Here is a 19,074-nt window from a genome sequence, read left to right on the forward strand (position 1 = left end):
CTGGAGGCTGAGAAGGAATCTAGGGAGCTGCTTTGGAAATGTGAGCTGATGGCAGAAGGATGTCTGACTCCCTGAGGAGGGAATGTCAGGAGCAAAAGAAGAATATAGAAGAGTCAGAGCAGCCAAGCTTCTGGAACCAAAGAGCAACCAGGGCTACATGTGGCCGCTGAGTGGAGGTCAGGACGCAGCGGCAGCAGAAGTTCAGGCACACAACGGAGGAGCAGCGGACTTTCCTGGAGAAACAAGTGATGGAAGAACTCCAATACCTGGAGTTGGAAAAGTAGGGGGGTGACAGGGATCAAGGGTGTGATGTGATAACAACTTACATAGAGTGGATCCGATGGGGGAGATGAAACAATGGCACCGCACTGGGCATCCAGAATTTCGTGTGAGGAGGATAAGCTGATTCTACAGGACTTCAGAAGACAACTGGGCTGTCTGGACTATGGTGACTGGCAGACGGAACTGCCGCGGGAGTCTGGGGTGATTTAAGACCGAGTGACAAACAAGGGGGAGCTGCTTCGTGAAGAGGAAACAGTGAGAAAACTAGAAAGAAATTGTAGGAGTGACACAGGAAGAGTCCCGCAGGCAATTCAAGGGCACCTGTCTCCACAGCTACTCCCATTCCCTCAGCTTCTCCCTCAACAGGCAGCCACACACCCTCTACAGCTATTCCCATCCTACAGAAGGTGGGATTGCCTTTTTCTTTTTTTTTTTTTTTTTTTTGAAGTATGGATTTTTCGAGACGTCCCCTAACATGTGGGCGCTTGGACTCACGGGAAACAGAGTCCCAGTATTTGTCGGGCTCCCCGGGTGGGCTCCGGCAGGCGCACCGCCGCCGCCGTCCTGCGCATGTGCAGCTCGGCCTGTGTGCGTGTTCGCGCACGCGCAGTGCCGCCGCGCTGCTCTCGCTTCCTGTCCGAGCCCAGGTCACCGCTCGCCGTGGTTCCCAGGCTTCGGCCTCCGGCGGGCGAGGGTCCCGGGACCTGCGGGGTTACACGCCGTCCGGCCGGGCCGGCACCCAGCGGGCGCGGGTCCGCGCGGGGCGGGCGGGGGCTCGAGCGGGGACCCCCGAGCGCGAGCTCCGGAGCCCGCGGGCTGGGCCGGAGGGGCCGGGCGGGCGGCGGCGGCGCAGGGCGGCGAGGCCCGGGCACGGCACGTCTGCGATTGCGGGACGGCGAGGCCCCGGGCGGCCAGTTCGGGCCCCGAGAGGGTCGTCGGCCCGAAGTGAGTTTGTCCCGTAGGCCCAGACCCGGCTCCCCGGGAGCGGCGGCCCCGGGAGGCGGAGGAGGAGCAGCCCCCGTCCCGGAGCGTTCGGTAGCCTTGGGGCAGCTCGGCGGGTCCCGACGGGGTAGGTCGTGCGCTTGTGGATCTTCCGGGCGGCTGGACGGGGAGGGATGGGCGCTCCCCGGGGCTCGGGACTCGTGGGACCCAGGTTTCCCGGGGGCGCAGGGGGCCCGCGCCTCCGCCCGCACCCGACACGCCTTCCTCCCCCGGGTTCCCTGTCCAGCTTCCCGACGCGTCTGTAAGCGCGGAGGGTCTGCTGACCCCGCTGGGTTGTGCCCTGGGGGACCAGTGTGCGAGGGCCAGGTGCTGCTGCCTGGGTTGACAGGACATTGGGTCCGAGAAGGGAGGTGGCTTGTCCGGGGTGACGGGGTCTGTGGGTGGGCTTGCTCACCGGACTCCGCTCCTGGGCCCGTGTTCTGTCCGCTCTGTTACATTTAAGTCGAAGTGAGTTTCTTAACAAATTGAGCGGCACATTTAAGTTTGAACAAATAATTTGAAGACAGTCCTGTCTGAGCACATACGTTTACTCAGAGCATCCTGTTCTGATCTTAAGTAGTTAAAAGGGGTAGTAAGAAAATAGAGAAGTGTAACACTTTCTTGTTTTATATTTAACGATAGAGGATTATTTAAGTAGGATTCAGGTTCGTTAACTACCGAGAAACATCAGTCAGGTGGGAGTTAAAGACAGGTGGGTGCTCCCTCATTCTTCCAGTTAATTCTGAAGATTTAAAGGGACAGTGTCACAGTTTCTTTCATGGAACTTTCCAGGAGAGTACTTCCTCGGCAGTCCAGATCTCACATAGTTTCATTGCTTCTCTTTTCTTCCCCAGGTCAGCCTCCACTTTCACTGTCCTCCCTGTTTTTCCAAGAGCGGCAGAAAATGAGTAGATCTGTGGTGAGTGTTTCTGTGTATGTGTTTATTCCCCACTTGCTTTTATAGTATACCTTAGGAGATGAGTAATTCACACTTTTAAAGTGGGGATGGGAAGGTGGAAACAGGAGAGAGACGTGGGTGGACAAAGCGTGGAGCACCAGCTTGGCAGCGGGCACCCCGTCACGTTCATTTGTGTCGACAGCACGACCCTTCAGAGCCCGTAAAACCACAGGGCAGGCGCTGCTCAGGGGCTTGACGTTCGTTGCAAAAAAATGACAAATACTGTTCAGTACTTGACTTACACTGACCTGCCGAAACAGTTTTGTTTTCTCGCGCATCTCGCGATTTCTTTGGCCCTATCGCTGTAACGGTGAACAGGCTTCCTGAGTGGCCATCCCTAAACCATGGCCATTGGTGCCTTAACTTGTGCCTCCTGTGAGCAGGGTACACTGTCCAAGGAGCACCCAGTGCCTAGAATTCCTCTGGTAATTAGAACGTCGTCCCATAAATGCATTGTTTTTACTGATCGAGCCGCGCGGGGGGACGAGGAAGCTCTGGAGGAATGGCCTTCCCAGCCTCTATTAGGTCTCGATAAATAGTTCTCTCTGATTGTCTGTCTGGGTTGCATCTCAGACTGGGCAGTGACGCCTCTGGCAGAGACTGCTGATTTCCCACTCACGTTGTATCCCACAGCCTGTGGTCCCCTGCCCCTTCCTGGAACCTGACCCCCGGTAAAGGTTAACCTGGGAGCCCCTCCTTGCCTTGGGCCGCTTGCCACCATTCCCATCTGCAGAATCGGCTCTGTTGGTGTCAGTGACGAGTCTCTCCTGTCTCTTCCTGACTGCTTCCTCCGCCCTGTTCATGTGTTGTTTCTTCCACCCCGGCTCGGGACTTTTACACCCGGCAGATCTCCCCCTCCCGTGTTCTGAACTGCCCGCTCTGTCGGTTCTCCCACGTGGACCAGATGCCACTGCTCGGCCACCTGCATGCGCTTCTGGCGAGGATGTCCAAAGGACACCTCAGCTTAATAGGCCCAGTAGATCCGAAAGTAATTAGTTGCAGCCCCCCTCCTATGCCTTCTGCTCTCGTCCCCGTCATCTCTCTGTTCCGCTGTCCAGCCTGTCACTCTGTCCCAAACAACGGATTCATTCTCCTCTCTTTCTCCTGTGTTAGCACATTTGCGTGTTCCTGTTGTTGTGTTCTAAGTGGCTTCTATCCCTTCCCCTTCATCCCCTTCCTGCTCCCATTAAATTAGCTCGTTCTTTCATCCGTGGACCATTACAGAAACTTCCTTTCTGTGCTCCATCTTTCCTCCACGGGCCCAAGCGTATTTTCCACCTTGAGCATTTCTCCAAAAATGCTTCCTTTTTCCATCCCTTGCTCTCTTGCTTTTGGTAATGTGAATCACATCATTTTGCCGCCACGTGGAAAGCGCTTCAGGGGGTCTTTGAGTGGCAGGAAATCCTGGGGTGTGGGGGGAGTCAAGGGACCCCAGCTTGTTAGTGAGACACAGGAAGGAGTATGGCCTGGGGTGTTCCAGCGGATCCTAGGCCCCATACTGCGTTGGTGGGCTTGAATTTGTTCTTAATCACAAGTGAGGTTAAGTATATTTTCACATGTTTGGAAGCTGTTTCTTGGGTGGTTTTTTTTGTTTTTTAACGCGTAGACTTATTTTTGAGAGCAGTGTAAGTTTATAGGAAAACTGAGCAGTCGGTACAGAGCTGCCGTCAAACCCCGCCCCCCCCCCCCCCCCCCCCGGGTCTCAGTTCCCCGTGTTGCCCTGTTGTGAACGTCTTATGTTAGTGTGGCACATGGTTCCAGTGTATGGGTGGGGAGTGACAGCTTCTTATCTGAAGCCCGTAGTTGATGTTAGAGGTCCCACACTGTGTGGTTCAGGCCTTGGTGTCCGTATGGCGGCATGTGTCCGCCATGACAGTATCATACGGAGCACGTTGCTGCCCTGAAAGTTCCCTGGGCACCCCCTCTTCCTCCCTCCCCCCGTCCCTGACAACTACCCGTCTTTGCACTGTGTGTATCGTTTGGCCCTTTCCGGAAGGTCCATGAACAACATGGGCCTGAACTCTTTGGGTTCACTTATACGTGAATTTTTTTCAATAAATACAGCCTGGCACCGTAAAGGTATATTCTTAATGTTTTTTTTCTCCAGCTTATTGTATTGTAAGAATACGATTTATGATAGACGTAACATACAGAATATGTATCAATCGACTCTTTATGTTATTGGTAAGGCTTCTCGTCAGCAGGACACTGTTAGTCATTAATTTGGTGGGGGGGGAGTCCAAAGTTGTAGCGGACTTTAAACTATGGGGGTCAGTTTCCCTAACCCCCGCGTTGTTCAGGGGAATCCATATGGCCTGTAGCTTTTTCAGACGGGCCCGTTTCGGTTTTTGTGTGAAGTGCCCACTCATGCCCACTGCCAGGCTTTTTCTGTCACGATACTCTTTTGTTTTGCTTTTCTTATTGACTTACTAAATAGTCTTAACATTTTTCCTGTTTGGATCACCCCGGTAAACATTTCTTCCAAGCTTCTTTATTTTTTTACTTTATTTTCCAGCATTACCATTTCTTTCTTTTTTTTTTTTTTTTTAAAAGATTTTATTTATTTATTTGACAGAGAGACACAGCGAGAGAGGGAACACAAGCAGGGGGAGCGGGAGAGGGAGAAGCAGGCTTCCCGGGGAGCAGGGAGCCCGACGCGGGGCTCGATCCCAGGACCCGAAGGCAGACGCTTAACGACTGGGCCACACAGATGTCCCTACCGTTTCATTTTTTAATGTTTTCGTTTTGACGAGTCAAATACTGTACACACGAGCACGACTGTGTGGGTAGGAGTCCTCAGCCAGCGCTGGAGCCACAGCCCGGCCCACGGACCACCGGTGGTGGCGAGTGGGGCAGAGTCCGCGCTCTCGGGCTTCCCTCTCGTCTCTGTGGCTCTGTTTTCCCCTGCTGGCTCTGGAGGACGGCCGCGGCCGCTCTCCCTGGGTGGGCCACGTCGTGCTGTGCTGGCTTCCCGGCTCTGGAGGCCCCGGGTGTCTGAGCATGTCCTTTCTCCTGGATGTTCGGGAGGACTCTGGCTCGGTGGGGCCTGTGGACTGTGGGCTTCGGGTCCCAGCGATGTGTGTCTGGGACACACGGAGGTGGCTTGTCCCTTTGCACGTGGGTCTTTGTCTGCAGTCCTCCGAGGGCCTCGCTTCCTCTCTCAGCTTTTACCGATGCGATGCCACGGCAGGGGAGAGAGCAGCGCTGTCTGCCTCGGAAGCCTTCTGACAGTGGGGCAGATATGATGCTCACAGAGTCTTCTCGCTCGCACGTCGGAAGGTCTGGCTTGTGTGGAAATGTGTAGCCAGCTCGGAGCTCCTGACAACGAAGCTGTCTCTGGAATATTAATTGTACTGAGTGTTCTTTTAAGACACCGAGGGTTGTTCCCTTTTGAAACTCACCTGAAATCCCTAAATAGCTGCAGTTTTGGCTGATTTCTTAATTTGTTAACCAGGTTTTCTGAAACCTATTTTTTTCAAGTTTCAAATGCTTGTAAAGCTGCTTATTTAAAGCCAGACAAGGAACAATATGGTTTTCTCCTTCTCCCTTTGCATGTGAACGTGAACTTGGGCAAACTACTCAGACCCATCAGGAAAGAGAAAATCAGTTTGGAACATTTACAGTAATGCTGGTTTTAAGCAGCAATAGTGCATGCATTTTATGTGCATTGTAAATGATAAAAACTATCATTTTTTCTTAATGTGTATGTTTTCCTAATAAGGCAAAAATGCAAACATTAAAAAAAAAAATCCCTGCAAATTAAATTGTACGTTTTGTGAAATTACAGATGGCAATACCAGAAGTTAAAATAAGATGTATATTGTTCTATTTATGTATTACAACTAAACGATTTCCTTTTTTTTTTTTTTAAGATTTTATTTATTTATTTGACAGAGACAGCGAGAGAGGGAACAGAAGCAGGGGGAGTGGGAGAGGGAGAAGCAGGCTTCCTGCGGAGCAGGGAGCCTGATGCGGGCTCGATCCCAGGACCCTGGGATCATGACCTGAGCCGAAGGCAGATGCTTAACAACTGAGCCACCCAGGCGCCCCTAAACGACTTCCTTTTTCCATCCCTTGCTCTCTTGCTTTTGGTAATGACTTTTTTTTTTTTTTTAAGATTTTATTTATTTATTTGAGACAGAGAGAATGAGAGAGACAGAGAGCACATGAGAGGGGGGAGGGTCAGAGGGAGAAGCAGGCTCCCTGCCGAGCAGGGAGCCCGATGCGGGACTCGATCCTGGGACTCCAGGATCATGACCTGAGCCGAAGGCAGTCGCTTAACCAACTGAGCCACCCAGGCGCCCTTGGTAATGACTTCTAACATGAGAACTTGTGGGTGCGGTCTTCATCAAGGTGGCCACAGTCTTGGCTGTGGATGTCTGAGTGAAGGATGGGCAGAGCTTCTGGAAGACCTGCTCACTGTTACTCTCCCAGGCTGCCTCTTCACGGGCTGGGCTGGGGCAGTTCTGCACAGACTGGTCTGGATTGGGCAGGAACCACTTGTAACACCACTCTGTTCCCGCCCCCCCACCCCCAGCAGTTGATGCTCCGAGCCCAGCACCTTTACCCTTCCCAGGCCAACAAAGACATTCCCGGATGTCCCCGCACCTGGAGCGTGGGAGAATAACAGGGTCAGGTAGCCAGGCATCTCAGGGAATCTTAACAGGACGCATCCTTCACTCTCTGATTGTTCCACATAAACAAGCTAAGATTTTCGGTCAATGTCAGGAGTTTGTGGGCCTCTCAAATGGCCCCTGAGTATGACACAGCCTTTCCCTTCACTGCCATCCACACTACTCCTTACTCTCTGTTTTGTTGGAATCTCTGGGGCCTTTTTGTTAACGCACCGCCGCGTTTTAGAATCCTTCCTCTTGACTCATTAAGATTTCATAAAGCTGGGGCGCCTGGGTGGCTCAATGGTTAAGCGTCTGCCTTCGGCTCAGGTCATGATCCTAGGGTCCTGGGATCGAGCCCCGCATCGGGCTCCCTGCTCGGCGGGGAACCTGCTTCTCCCTCTCCCGCTCCCCCTGCTTGTGTTCCTCTCTCACTGTGTCTCTTTCTGTCAAATAAATCTTTAAAAAAAAAAAACAAAAAACTTTTCCTCGGCAATTGCATAAACTTGACAGCTACATTACGTTTAGTTACTTACACTTCTGTTTTTTCTGATTACTTTCTGTTCTTATTTGGAAAGAGTGATAAGACGCATAAGGGATGGTCAACCAGTAATACACAGGTGTCATTGAGAAGTGTGTCTTAATGTCCAGAGAACTTTGCTAAGTGCTTTCCATGGATTAGCCCATTTGATGCTGGTATTACATGACCTGATCGGCTCCACCATTACCTTTATCTTAGAGGTAGTGATATAGCGGGACAGTGGTGATGATTGGTGTATTTGAGTGGAGTGGTTTATTCAGAAGATCCACGTTTAAAGGTCTGGTTTGGGCAGTTTCTGGGTCTGTTGTGAGCTGTTCGCCCCTCTTCGGGACCATGCTCCTGCCCTCCTGGAATGTGTAAATGGGAAGAAGGGGGATTCCGAGTTACCCGGCTGGGAATTAGGGACAGCCGAACCACGCCATTACGACAGTTCACGCGGCAGCCGTGGTCAGACTGGGTAGGCTTACCGGGCAGTAACACGCACGGCTGGGGGTCCGTCGCCAGGCTTGTTGCTTTGGCCCTTGTGGCCAGCACAACGGGTCAGCTCCTTCTGTAAGCGGAGTAGGAACAGTGTGAACAGAGATAGTGGTTGAATTTCAGCCTGTTGAGTTTGGATCTGGGACATGTCTGGAGTTTAGGAGAGAAGTCTCGGTGGCTCGTATACGTTTGGGACATGCTGACACATAGCTGGGCATTAAAGCCATGAGGTCTGGTGGGATCACAGCAGGGTGCAGACAGCAAAGAGTAAAGGACCAAAAACAGAGCCCCGGGCCCTGTAACTTGAGGATGCCTTGGAGAACAGGGGAGCCAGCAAAGGAGAAGGAGCAGTGGAAGAGGTCAGAGGAGAGCCAATATTGGTAAAGTTCTGGAAGCAAAAAGGAGCAAAGTGCATCCTGTGTTTCTGTGAGTGCCCCTCAGGCCTGCACTTCTTGGGGCCGGAGCTGCGCTGCGTCTACTGGTCTTAGTGTCCCCAGCAGCCACGCTTGTTCCTGGCTCATAGTGCAAGACTGTGTGTGCCAAATGAACTCATCCTGGCGTATTTCTGGAATGTTCATTTTCTTCCCACAATGAAGAAGGTACACATATTTATAGTTAACTTGATTGGGAGCTTGGTAAGCTCTTGTCCTCGTCTGCCTTCACCTCATCCAGTTCCGATCTGGTGCCGTTCCAGGGGCCAGTGTCATTCAGGGATGTGGCCGTGGACTTCACCCAGGAGGAGTGGCAGCAGCTGGAGCCCGAGCAGAAGACCACGTACCGGGATGTGATGCTGGAGAACTACAGCCATCTCGTCTCCGTGGGTGAGGAGAGCCTGCTTTCTCGATTGCTAGGATACATGGGGTTTCCCTCAAATGTGACTGAGTCTAACTTTGAGTTTGATGGAACAAATGTGAGTGGTCTGTTTTGGGCACCATTTTGGTCTTCACCTCCCCAGTGAAAGGTTCCAATTGTGGTGCCGGTCGTGAGGCAGCACCGACCTCAGACGATAGAGACCCAGCAGCCCAACAGTCAGGCTCAAGTTCTCTTTCGTTTCTGTTAACAGGCTGTCACATTATCAAACCGGAAGTTATCATCAAGTTGGAGCAAGGAGAAGAGCCATGGATAGTAGAAGGAGCATTCCTACCGCAGAGTTACCCAGGTGTGTGCGTGCGGGCAGTGCGGAGACTGGTAACTTGGAAGTGTTTCCCAGGAATCGCGAACGGGAAACCTGCAGAAGGGACTACAGGCAGTCCCCCGTGTGCCCCAGCTACCCGAGTCCCACTCCAGCGCCTTCTTCCTTCCTCACAGGAACCTGTGCCTGCAGAGTGTTGCCACGCTTGTCTCTCCCCAGAGCCCCCGCCCCCCATCACTTCCCTCCTCCCCCACGCTTCGCCCCACGCTTGCCCCCACGGCATTTCCAGCCATCCCGTTGTCGTGGGTTCTTTCAGTTCTTAGGCCTTCCTAAGTCTGTAATTGAAAAGTAACTGATGGGACTCTTCGGTTCTTGCCACCTTCCTTTTTTCTTCCTCTTTTCTGTGAAATGCCTCGGGCTGGTTTCTGTCCCTGGTTTCACATCTCCCTTCTCCGAGGTCAGATTCCAAACCCCAGCCTGTGCCTGAGCCAGTGAGTTCGGTTCACCTGTGGTCTGTGTGCTGCTCGTCCTTCCCACGATCCAGCCCCGTCTTACGTCTGGTGACAGCAGTGTCTGGGTCTCCCGCCTGTCCCCGATACTCGTGTCCACCTTGTCTCTTACTCACCGTTCGGTCCCAGCGCTTGCCTAGCGTCCTGTCACGTCAGGCGCTCAGTGAGTGAGGTGCACGGGAGTGAGGTCCTTTCCCTCCACCCTCCAGAAAGTGTCTCTGAAGGGTCTGCTTCCACCTTTGGTGGATTCTAGTTCCTGATTTCTTCTCAGGGCTCCTCCGACCTCTGTCCTTAGGGTTGTTGTTTGCCTGTTTTTTTTATGCTTTACCATCCCTGTCCTCCTGTCCGGCATCTCCCGTGGTAGCTGCCCTGTGGCCCCTCACGCTAAGTGCACTTGCAAGATGGGTTCCTCGAAGTTTCCGGTTGATCTCACAGGTGGCCCAGGAGGAGCCTTCGGTGATTCCCTGCTGCTTCCTGAGGGAGTGTACATCCCTCCTCTTCCCTGTGCTGCCTGGAAAATCAATGTTCTGTGGTTTTCCACAACTCTTGCTACACTCCACGGGGTCCTCGCTCCTAAATGTCTTCTGTTCTTGTGGTGATTGTCCCCGTCACTTTATTTCAGAGGGGCCTGCTCTCTTTGTCAGATAGCAACACGTTCTTCCAGTCTGAGCCCAGTTTTTCCACCCCTCCTTGAAGTTTTTCCACCCCTCCTTGAAGTTTTTCCTTTTAGCTCTTATTCTTTCAGTCTGCTCCTTCTCTCTAAGTGACTCTGCCTCATGGCCATACCTTGAAAAAAATTAGGTTTGATCAAGTAATCTGTTATTTGGTAGGATATATTTTTTGCTTCAGCTTTTTTTTTTTAAGATTTTATTTATTGGAGGGGGGAGAGAGAGAGAGAGAGAGCGCATGAGTAGGGGGAGGGGCAGAGGGAGAAGCAGATTCCCCCCTGAGCAGGGAGCCTGATGCAGGACTCGATCCCAGGACCCTGGGATCATGACCTGAGCTGAAGGCAGCCGCTTAACTGACTGAGCCACTCAGGCGCCCTTGAGCTTCTTTCTTCCCCAGATCAGTATGTAATGTGTTCTCCCTTACCTTTGTATGTAATGTGTTCTCCCTTATCTTAGTATGTAATGTGTTCTCCCTTATCTTAGTATGTAATGTGTTCTCCTTTCCTTAGTATGTAATGTGTTTTCCCTTCCTTAGTATGTAATGTGTAGTCTGCACTTGAGTATCTGAGGCGCCAGGTAGGTGAAAGAACATTCTTGTCTGTCTGTTGAGAAATAATTTATAAGCAGATCTGTATATGCATGCCTGGGTCACATCCCCATTTACTCTGCAGGTGCATGAAAGATACCCATAGGATTCAGATGAAGAGCAACAGCTTTGATTTCTCTTCGGGGGTTCAAAGAAAATAGGGAAGAGAGTCATACTTTCTAAGAGACAGGATTTGGTTAAGAAAAGAGAAGAGAGTTGCATAGTACAATTTAAAACTCTGCCTTCATATGGACTGTTGATGATCTGAGGCACGGCTGAACCACTACTGTGCTAAAGTCATTGTATGGGGGGTAATTATTTTCAGCTTTTTCAGGGGAAATGGAGCTAATTGAAGTGAGGAAGGATTTAAGAAGTTTTCGTTTTTTGTGTTTAAACACGGAGATTCCCTGAGGGGTTTTGAGTAGATCAGGGCTGGAGGTCAAGCGAACTGGATAAAGCAGTAAGAGCGCAGACTTTGAAAGTGAGCTTGGGTGTTGTGGGCACCACAGCGATCTCAGAAGACGCCTGTGGTGCCTGGGGCGGGAATCCATGTCTCCCAACTTGCTGCGAAGCGATGTAGTGTTGAGTGCTGGTCCCCTCCTGCACACCCGAGCCCCCCCTTGGGTGTATCAGATGACATTGTTTGTCCAACAAATAGCTTGGTTTTCCTAGAGCAGAAATTATTCTTCATAGACTAATATAAACCCAGTTTGGAACCATACTGTGAATCCAGGTGGAAAGTGTTCTTTATCAGATGTTTCCCCCCATTTTATCTGTCAACATTTTGGCAGTGGACTCGGGAAGCAGTAGTTTGGGGAGGACAGGGTTGTTACAGTTTCATTTGATGTGGATGACAGCGAGTACAATAGTCAAGTTCATCTAAAAACTTGGAAGTAAAAATAAAGAGCAGTTTAGGGGATCTGATTTGTAAGGTTTGTAAGTGAAAATGAAACCAAGTGAAACTCAGGAGTGGTGAAGCCTGTTCACAGAATGAAGTGACAGCACTGTGTCGGAGGCAGGACTCATTTAAGGAAATCGCCGGGAGACTGAAAATGGGAAAACTAGCGGCTGCATTACTGAGCCTGCGTTTTGTGCCAGAGGCTGCTCAGAGCACTTTATGAATTTATGTCATCCCATGGCGACCCTATAACGTGAGTACCGTTGTCTCTGCGCCATCTGTGGGTGATGCTGAGCAACGGGTGACATAGGGACTCCCCCAGGTAGCCAGAGCACATGCTGTATTGTCCAGAGAGAAACAGAGTTCCGTGGTCTGACTTCAGGTTAAATCATAACATCAGAGAGTATTTATGAAATCGTAAACTTTTTTTTTTTTTAAGATTTTTTATTTATTCATTTGAGACACAGAGATAGAGAGCACGAGCGGGGGAGAGGCAGAGGGAGAAGCAGGCTCCCCACTGAGCCAGGAGCCCGATGCGGGGCTCGATCCCAGGACCCTGGGATCATGACCTGAGCCGAAGGCAGACGCTCAACCATCTGAGCCACCCAGGTGCCCCTGAAATTGTAAACTTCTGAAGGGCTAGCATGCTCTGGTCTGTTTTATCCTTCCTGTTGCACATACGGAGTTCCTGGGGCTCTCCTCCCATGTGACACAGAACCACAGGAGTTAGAGCCCTGGCCACATGGCTGCTCCTCTAAACAGGAGGAGGTTTGAGTGTGAGTGGATTTGGCCCTGCTGTGCAGAATCTGGGCAAAATAGTTTGGAAGGATCTAGGCCCATGAGAACGTTGCCACAAAAATCTCAGTAAAAGGTGATGGTGCCTGAGACTGTAGTTGCCTCTCCCAACTTGCTGTGCAGTGGTGTGGTGCAAAGTGCTGGTCCCCTCCCCCACACCTGGTCGTCCCGGATACCTGTGCACCCCTCCGCCCCACACTGCTCCGTGTTGCCCTTCGTGCACCCCATTTGCTGTGAGTCCTTCCATATCTGCGTGTCAGCTGTTCATCCACCATCCTCTGTCTTCCCATCACTGCTCCATGTGTATATCTATGCCCGGTTTGGACAAAATCTTAAAAAGTAGCAAAGATCAGAGGTGCTTGTGTTTTTCCCCTTTCCTCACCTCAGAGGTGTGTGTGTGTCTGTGTCTGTGTGTGCACGTGCGTGCATGTGTTTATTCCAAACCATAACAATAGGGGAAGGAAGTACACTGGGAATTATTTTCATCTGTCCATGGAGCTAGCATCTACACTAAAATGAAATGCTTACATGTAAGTCACCTTCCATGTCTTACGTAGGAAGATATACAAAATTTTGTTAATTTTGCCTCTTTTTAGAAGAAGTCTGGAAAGCCAATGATCTGGGAGAAAGAGTCCAGGAAAATGAAGGCAAATATTCAAGGCAAGCTGTATCCATCAACAACAAAACCCTGATTGAAGAGAGAGGTAACGGTCTTGGTAAGACTTTTAATGTGGAAACGAACCCCATTCCTTCAAGAAAAATGTCCTATAAATGTGACTCATGTGAAAAGAGTTTGAAATCTATTTCAGAATATATTAGTAGTGATGGAAGCTATGCAAGAATGAAGCCCGATGAATGTAGTGCGTGTGGGAAACCACTTCCCCACGTTAAACTTGAGAAAACTCATCCAGGAGATGAATCTTACGAATTTAATCAAAATGGGGAAGGTTATAGTCTAAATGAAGAAAGTATTTATCAGAACATTCATATTTTGGAGAAACCCTTTGAATATATTGAATGCCAGAAAGCCTTTCAGAAAGATGCAGTTTTTGTTAATCACATGGAGGAGAAGCCCTATAAGTGGAATGAATCTGAAATAGCCTTTCTGCAAATGTCCAACCTCAGCGTACACCAGAGGTCTCATATGGAATTGAAGCCCTATGAATGCAGTGCATGCGGGAAATCCTTCTGTAAAAAGTCAAAGTTTATCATCCATCAGAGGACTCACACAGGAGAGAAACCTTATGAATGTAATCAGTGTGGGAAATCCTTCTGCCAAAAGGGGACCCTCACTGTCCATCAGCGCACACACACAGGGGAGAAGCCCTACGAATGTAACGAATGTGGAAAAACCTTCTACCAGAAGTTACACCTCATTCAACATCAGAGAACTCACTCAGGAGAGAAGCCCTATGAATGTAGCTACTGTGGAAAATCCTTCTGCCAGAAGACACACCTCACACAACACCAGAGAACACATTCAGGAGAGAGACCCTATGTTTGTCACGACTGTGGAAAAACCTTCTCCCAGAAGTCAGCACTTAACGACCATCAGAAAATCCACACGGGCGTGAAACTCTACAAGTGTAATGAATGTGGGAAGTGCTTCTGCCGCAAGTCTACACTCACCACACATCAGAGGACGCACACCGGAGAGAAGCCCTACGAATGTAACGAGTGTGGGAAATTCTTCTCACGGCTGTCTTATCTCACTGTACACTACCGGACTCACTCGGGAGAGAAGCCCTACGAATGTAACGAGTGTGGGAAGACCTTCTACCTGAACTCAGCCCTCATGAGGCATCAGCGAGTGCATACCGGAGAGAAACCGTACGAATGTACCGAGTGTGGGAAACTCTTTTCTCAGCTGTCGTACCTCACTATACACCACAGAACTCATTCAGGAGTGAAACCGTACGAATGTAATGAGTGTGGGAAGACCTTCTACCAGAACTCAGCCCTCTGCAGACATCGGAGAATACATAAAGGAGAGAAGCCCTACGAATGTTATATATGTGGAAAGTTCTTCTCCCAGATGTCGTACCTCACCATACACCATCGAATTCATTCAGGAGAGAAGCCCTATGAATGTAATGAGTGTGGTAAAACCTTCTGCCAGAATTCAGCCCTTAACAGACATCAGAGGACACACACAGGAGAGAAAGCCTATGAGTGTTACGAGTGTGGGAAGTTCTTCTCTCAGATGTCCTATCTCACCATCCACCACCGGATCCATTCGGGAGAGAAGCCCTTTGAATGTAATGAATGTGGAAAAGCCTTCTCTCGGATGTCATACCTCACTGTACACTATAGAACTCATTCCGGAGAGAAGCCCTATGAATGTAACGAGTGTGGGAAAAAATTCTACCACAAATCAGCCTTCAATAGCCATCAGAGGATTCACAGGAGAGGGAATGTGAATGTACTGGATGTGGGGAGGCTTCTCTGAAGTCGGAGAACCTTTCAGTGTGGGAGCGGGAGACGCCTGCCGACGTACGTCAGAGCTCACACGGGTGTTGTGCACAAGCCTTTGTGTTACTCAGACTTGAAGCCTGAAAGTTCACAGGGTAGAAACTACAACTGTAACAAGACCACAGGACTTACCGGATACCGGACTATACAGGCGTAAAAACTGATACGTATTTAGAATGTGTATGCACTTCACCGTGGACTCAAACTTTCGTTTTACACATCAGGGAATTCATACCAAGGGAAAAATCTCTCAATTTTAAGGAAGGTGGGAAACCTGCTCCTTTGGAAATTATTGATATTAAATGTTACGTTTCTGATGTATCAAGCTTCTTAAAAGCAAAAGTACAGACGATAAAGATACTTGTGTAAATAGAAGCTGTAAAATCAGCTGACAGTAATCAAGACCACAGCATAGCAACCTCTCGCACGGGAGTGGTTCCTGGGAAGGCAGGACTTACGTTCATTTGAGGGGTTTTTGGTTTGTCTGCGTGCTTTTTAGGATGCTACATTACAGGAAGTGTATGTTCAGTTTGAATCATGTTTGAAAAGCCATTGTATCTTTATTAGAATGGTTTGTAGACATGGTAAGATTATCCATTTTAAATAGCTCCACCTTGTTAGTATCCTGATACCCTGGTACCGTCCCTGAACTAACATCTGATAGTCTCAAGTACTTCTTGTATTCTTGCCTGGCATTTATGAATGTCTTTGATCATTGTTAATGAATGAAGTCTTCTGTAAAGAAGCCAATGTTTTAATAACATGTTCAGCTGTATCTGAGTCAGCAAGAGTTAGAAATCTACACATATGATAGAAAAGTGCTTAGATAATTTTAAATTGCTAATGCCAGACTTTTCCAGTAGTAAGAAGCGCCTGTAGTACTCATTGTACTCTATACAGTAACATTTACTTAAAATATTTAAGTACTTAAGATATTCCCATTTATATCAGTTTTTTTCCATCTGTTTTATTTGGATGCTTACAGAAGAAGTGTGCAGAGCACACATACTATGTAATTTAGGAATTACCTGTATTTTTATTTGATAGGATAGTATTTTTAAATACTGTGCTCTACTCCTTCCTTCCTGAATGAAGAATTCTTCCTGTGGGTTTGGGGCAGACACTGTTGAGTGACCCTGGTCACTCCTTACTGTTTGCTGGTGGAATTTGGGGATCCATTCTTCCTTGTGGAATGGGGGGGGGGGAATCCTGACTAGTTTCAACCATATTGATAATCCCTTTCTCACTGCCAGCAATTGGTTTAGAATGGTCATGGGACCCAGTTCTATTCAGATAAACCAAGATATCTGACAGGTTATTTCTGGAAAAGGTTCCCTCAAAGATTCAAGGAAGGAGTCCTGCAGGGTGAAGTAGAGTCTTTAGTTGAACATTGCCTTCACGGCATGTGATGCCTGGTTGTGTCTTTCAACGCTGAATTAGAATTTAAGCATGGCAGAGCAGGAAGACTGGGAGAACCTGGGACCTGGACGATGTGGAGCCACTGAACCAACCAGCCGTGTAGCTTGTCCACCTCTGGACTGTTGCTTCTGGAGGAGACGAAATTTACTTTGGAGACAGTTGATTTCGGTTGCTCTGGTAGGGACAGCTGAAGATAGAGTTACACCTTCGTAGGAATTACGCAGTGGAGAAGTGGACTTCAGGTAAATCACTTATTTAGAAGTACTGATTGAGGTTGGTCTTATTTTCTGTAAGTTTTGATGTAAATAGTTTGAGCACTACAAATCAACTTGAAATAATTAAATGTGTATGTTTCCTCGAATGGTTACATCATTGACCTTAGAGCCTGATAACGATGTCAGATACACCTTCCTTTTTACAATGCATGACATTAAATTTGTTCAGGTTAATTTATGTTATTCAGGGATCATCACTCCACTGTTGGTTCACAGTGTATGGTGTGGAGGTAAGGACCCTTGCTTTCCAGTGATCAGCCCGAGAGCCTATATTTGAATAACAGCCCTGCCCACTGAGGTGAAATGCCGTATTTTTCATGTATTTGAATCATTCATGGAACCCGTTTTGTTGCTCAGCACTTTCCCTCCATATTCTTCTAGCAGATTGTGAGTATGCTTCATGACCGGAATGAAAAGTCTGTTAGATCATATAGTTTGTGTAGGAAAATATATTCATGGTGTATTTGTTGAAATGATAGCTACAAAGATTTCCCACAGTAGTTTGTCCTCATAGCTTAAATACACAGTATGCATTTTAAGTAAAATATTTAAAAAGTGCAAATGGTTTACAGCATTCTTTCTCATGGAGTGCCTGTGCGTGAAAGGGCCTGGCGCACAGACGTGGTCCTGAACTGCATCTCTGATGACATAGTGACAGGATTTGTTTGTAGTCGCAAAGCGGTCAGTGTTTTCTTATTATATCTGAGTGGGCTCAGTGGCATGTTCTTCTTAATGATACTGTTTTTCTTCTTCCCTAGAGGCACTTAAAATAATTTGTCTTAAATTTGATGGAATGCAGTATTTGAAAAGTTTCTGTTCCTGGCAAGCGTGTAAGATACACAGGCCTGAGTTCATGAGGGAGAGCGCTAGAGAGACGTCTGCTTCCCTGTCCTGCAGCAAGGACCAAACGTGGAATTGGGGCAGAGCGTGCGTTCTTGTGTGTTACACACAGTGACCTGATAAAATCTGGAGTGTGAGCAGATGATGAACTCTGAGAGTGGTTTTCAAGGGCTGAGCAGAAGGCAGACCCTTCCTGGCAGGTGGACCTGTGAGCTTCCCCCAGTTTTTTCCTGTTGTCCTCAAGCCAGTGAAGCACTGTCAAGTAGGTCGGATCGAAGACGTGTTAACACCAGGGCCCGTCCTCTCAGAGACCCCAGAGTCACCCTCCTCTCTGTTCCATGGCCGTGAGCCTGGCTGTGCTGTGCAGTTAAGCTCCCCAGGGAAGGCTGGATAAGCCACACGACTGCAGCCCAGATAACTGCCCACTTTATAGAATGCCTGCAAATCAAGCAAATTCCTTTTCCTTTTCATCACAGAGATGGCTGCATCACAGATAAATTACTTTTCCCTTCCCTGAATGTAAAGTCTGTGATTCCTGCCAAACTGATGAACTAGCCTGAGCTGCTGACTCGTTCCCAGATTCCAACTCTGGGGCTGCCGGAGAAGTAAGAGCAGTTTGCGGGTCCAGGGAACTGCAGTGGGGGGGCCCCTGGGGGAGGTGTGAGCAGCCAGAGACACTAGAGGGGCAGGTGCTGGGGAACTTTGGGACTGGAGTCTCCTGCACTCTCCTGCTCTCCAGTGTAGTGTCCCAAGCACATTCTTGCCTTCATGAAACAGAAAGCAGGTGCACCAGCTCCGTGCAGCTGGGATGAGGGCTGCACACAACACACACATGCCTGGAGCAGCCTCTTCTCACTCCACGGCCAAGTCCTCACAGTAAGTGGGCACGTGTTTCTGGATGGAGGAGAGGACCCATCAGGAGGGGGGTTCCTCCTAGCTGGGGGTGGGCTTTCTCTTCTGTAGCACATCGGTCTGCTGAAGCCACGCTGCTACCTGTTACCGTCCTGGAGTTGCAGATACCCAAGCGAAAATTAATGCTGGAAACAAACAAACGTAGGAGTTACTAAGAGCACACCATACGTCTCCACAACTGGCAAACTTAATGGGATGTAAAAAGCCAGATTTCAAAACTGTCTTACAAGACATCCTTAAAAAAAGTATATTGGTTGTATGAAGCAGGAACAGTTACTCCAAAAGAGGGGGCGGGGCATGGACACGGCCAGAGACCCAGACAGTGGGCTGTGTGGTAATAGGAACTGTTCGCCCAAGATGCCAGGAAGGAAGGAAGGGATGCATGTGAAAACAAAACACTGAGGCCAGAAGACAGTGGACATAATACCCATATCCTGGGGTTCTTAAGACAGGGTGGGAAAGAAATTATGAATTAAAAATTTCTCTGAATTAAAAACATGAAATTATAAAAGGGGCTTTTGTGATGCCAAATGGAAAGGTACAGAAAAATCTACAGTCTATAAAGCAAAATTGTTTAAAGACCAATAACTAGAACACATGAAGATACCCAGCAAAAGAGCAAGAAAGGGCAGTGCTTGGACTCCTCTGTCATTAGAAATATGCACGTTAAGGGCGCCTGGGTGGCTCAGTTGGTTAAGCGACTGCCTTCGGCTCAG

The 19,074-nt window shown here is 49.0% G+C and overlaps 1 protein-coding gene across 1 annotated transcript; it reads left to right on the forward strand.

Annotated features, from left to right (window-relative positions):
• The first annotated feature begins 1,181 nt into the window (after window positions 1-1,181).
• ZNF12 (zinc finger protein 12) lies at window positions 1,182-15,240 on the forward strand. Its single transcript, XM_034988319.1, has 5 exons — window positions 1,182-1,351; window positions 2,118-2,182; window positions 8,547-8,673; window positions 8,916-9,011; window positions 13,037-15,240. The coding sequence occupies exons 2-5, from the start codon at window positions 2,168-2,170 to the stop codon at window positions 14,887-14,889; spliced, it is 2,091 nt and encodes a 696-aa protein (XP_034844210.1). The 5' UTR covers window positions 1,182-1,351; window positions 2,118-2,167; the 3' UTR covers window positions 14,890-15,240.
• Window positions 15,241-19,074: the final 3,834 nt, after the last annotated feature.

This window comes from Mirounga leonina, unplaced genomic scaffold, assembly GCF_011800145.1.
Source record: "Mirounga leonina isolate KUSES-001 unplaced genomic scaffold, KU_Mleo_1.0 Mir_454, whole genome shotgun sequence".
Taxonomy (NCBI): Eukaryota; Metazoa; Chordata; class Mammalia; order Carnivora; family Phocidae; genus Mirounga; species Mirounga leonina.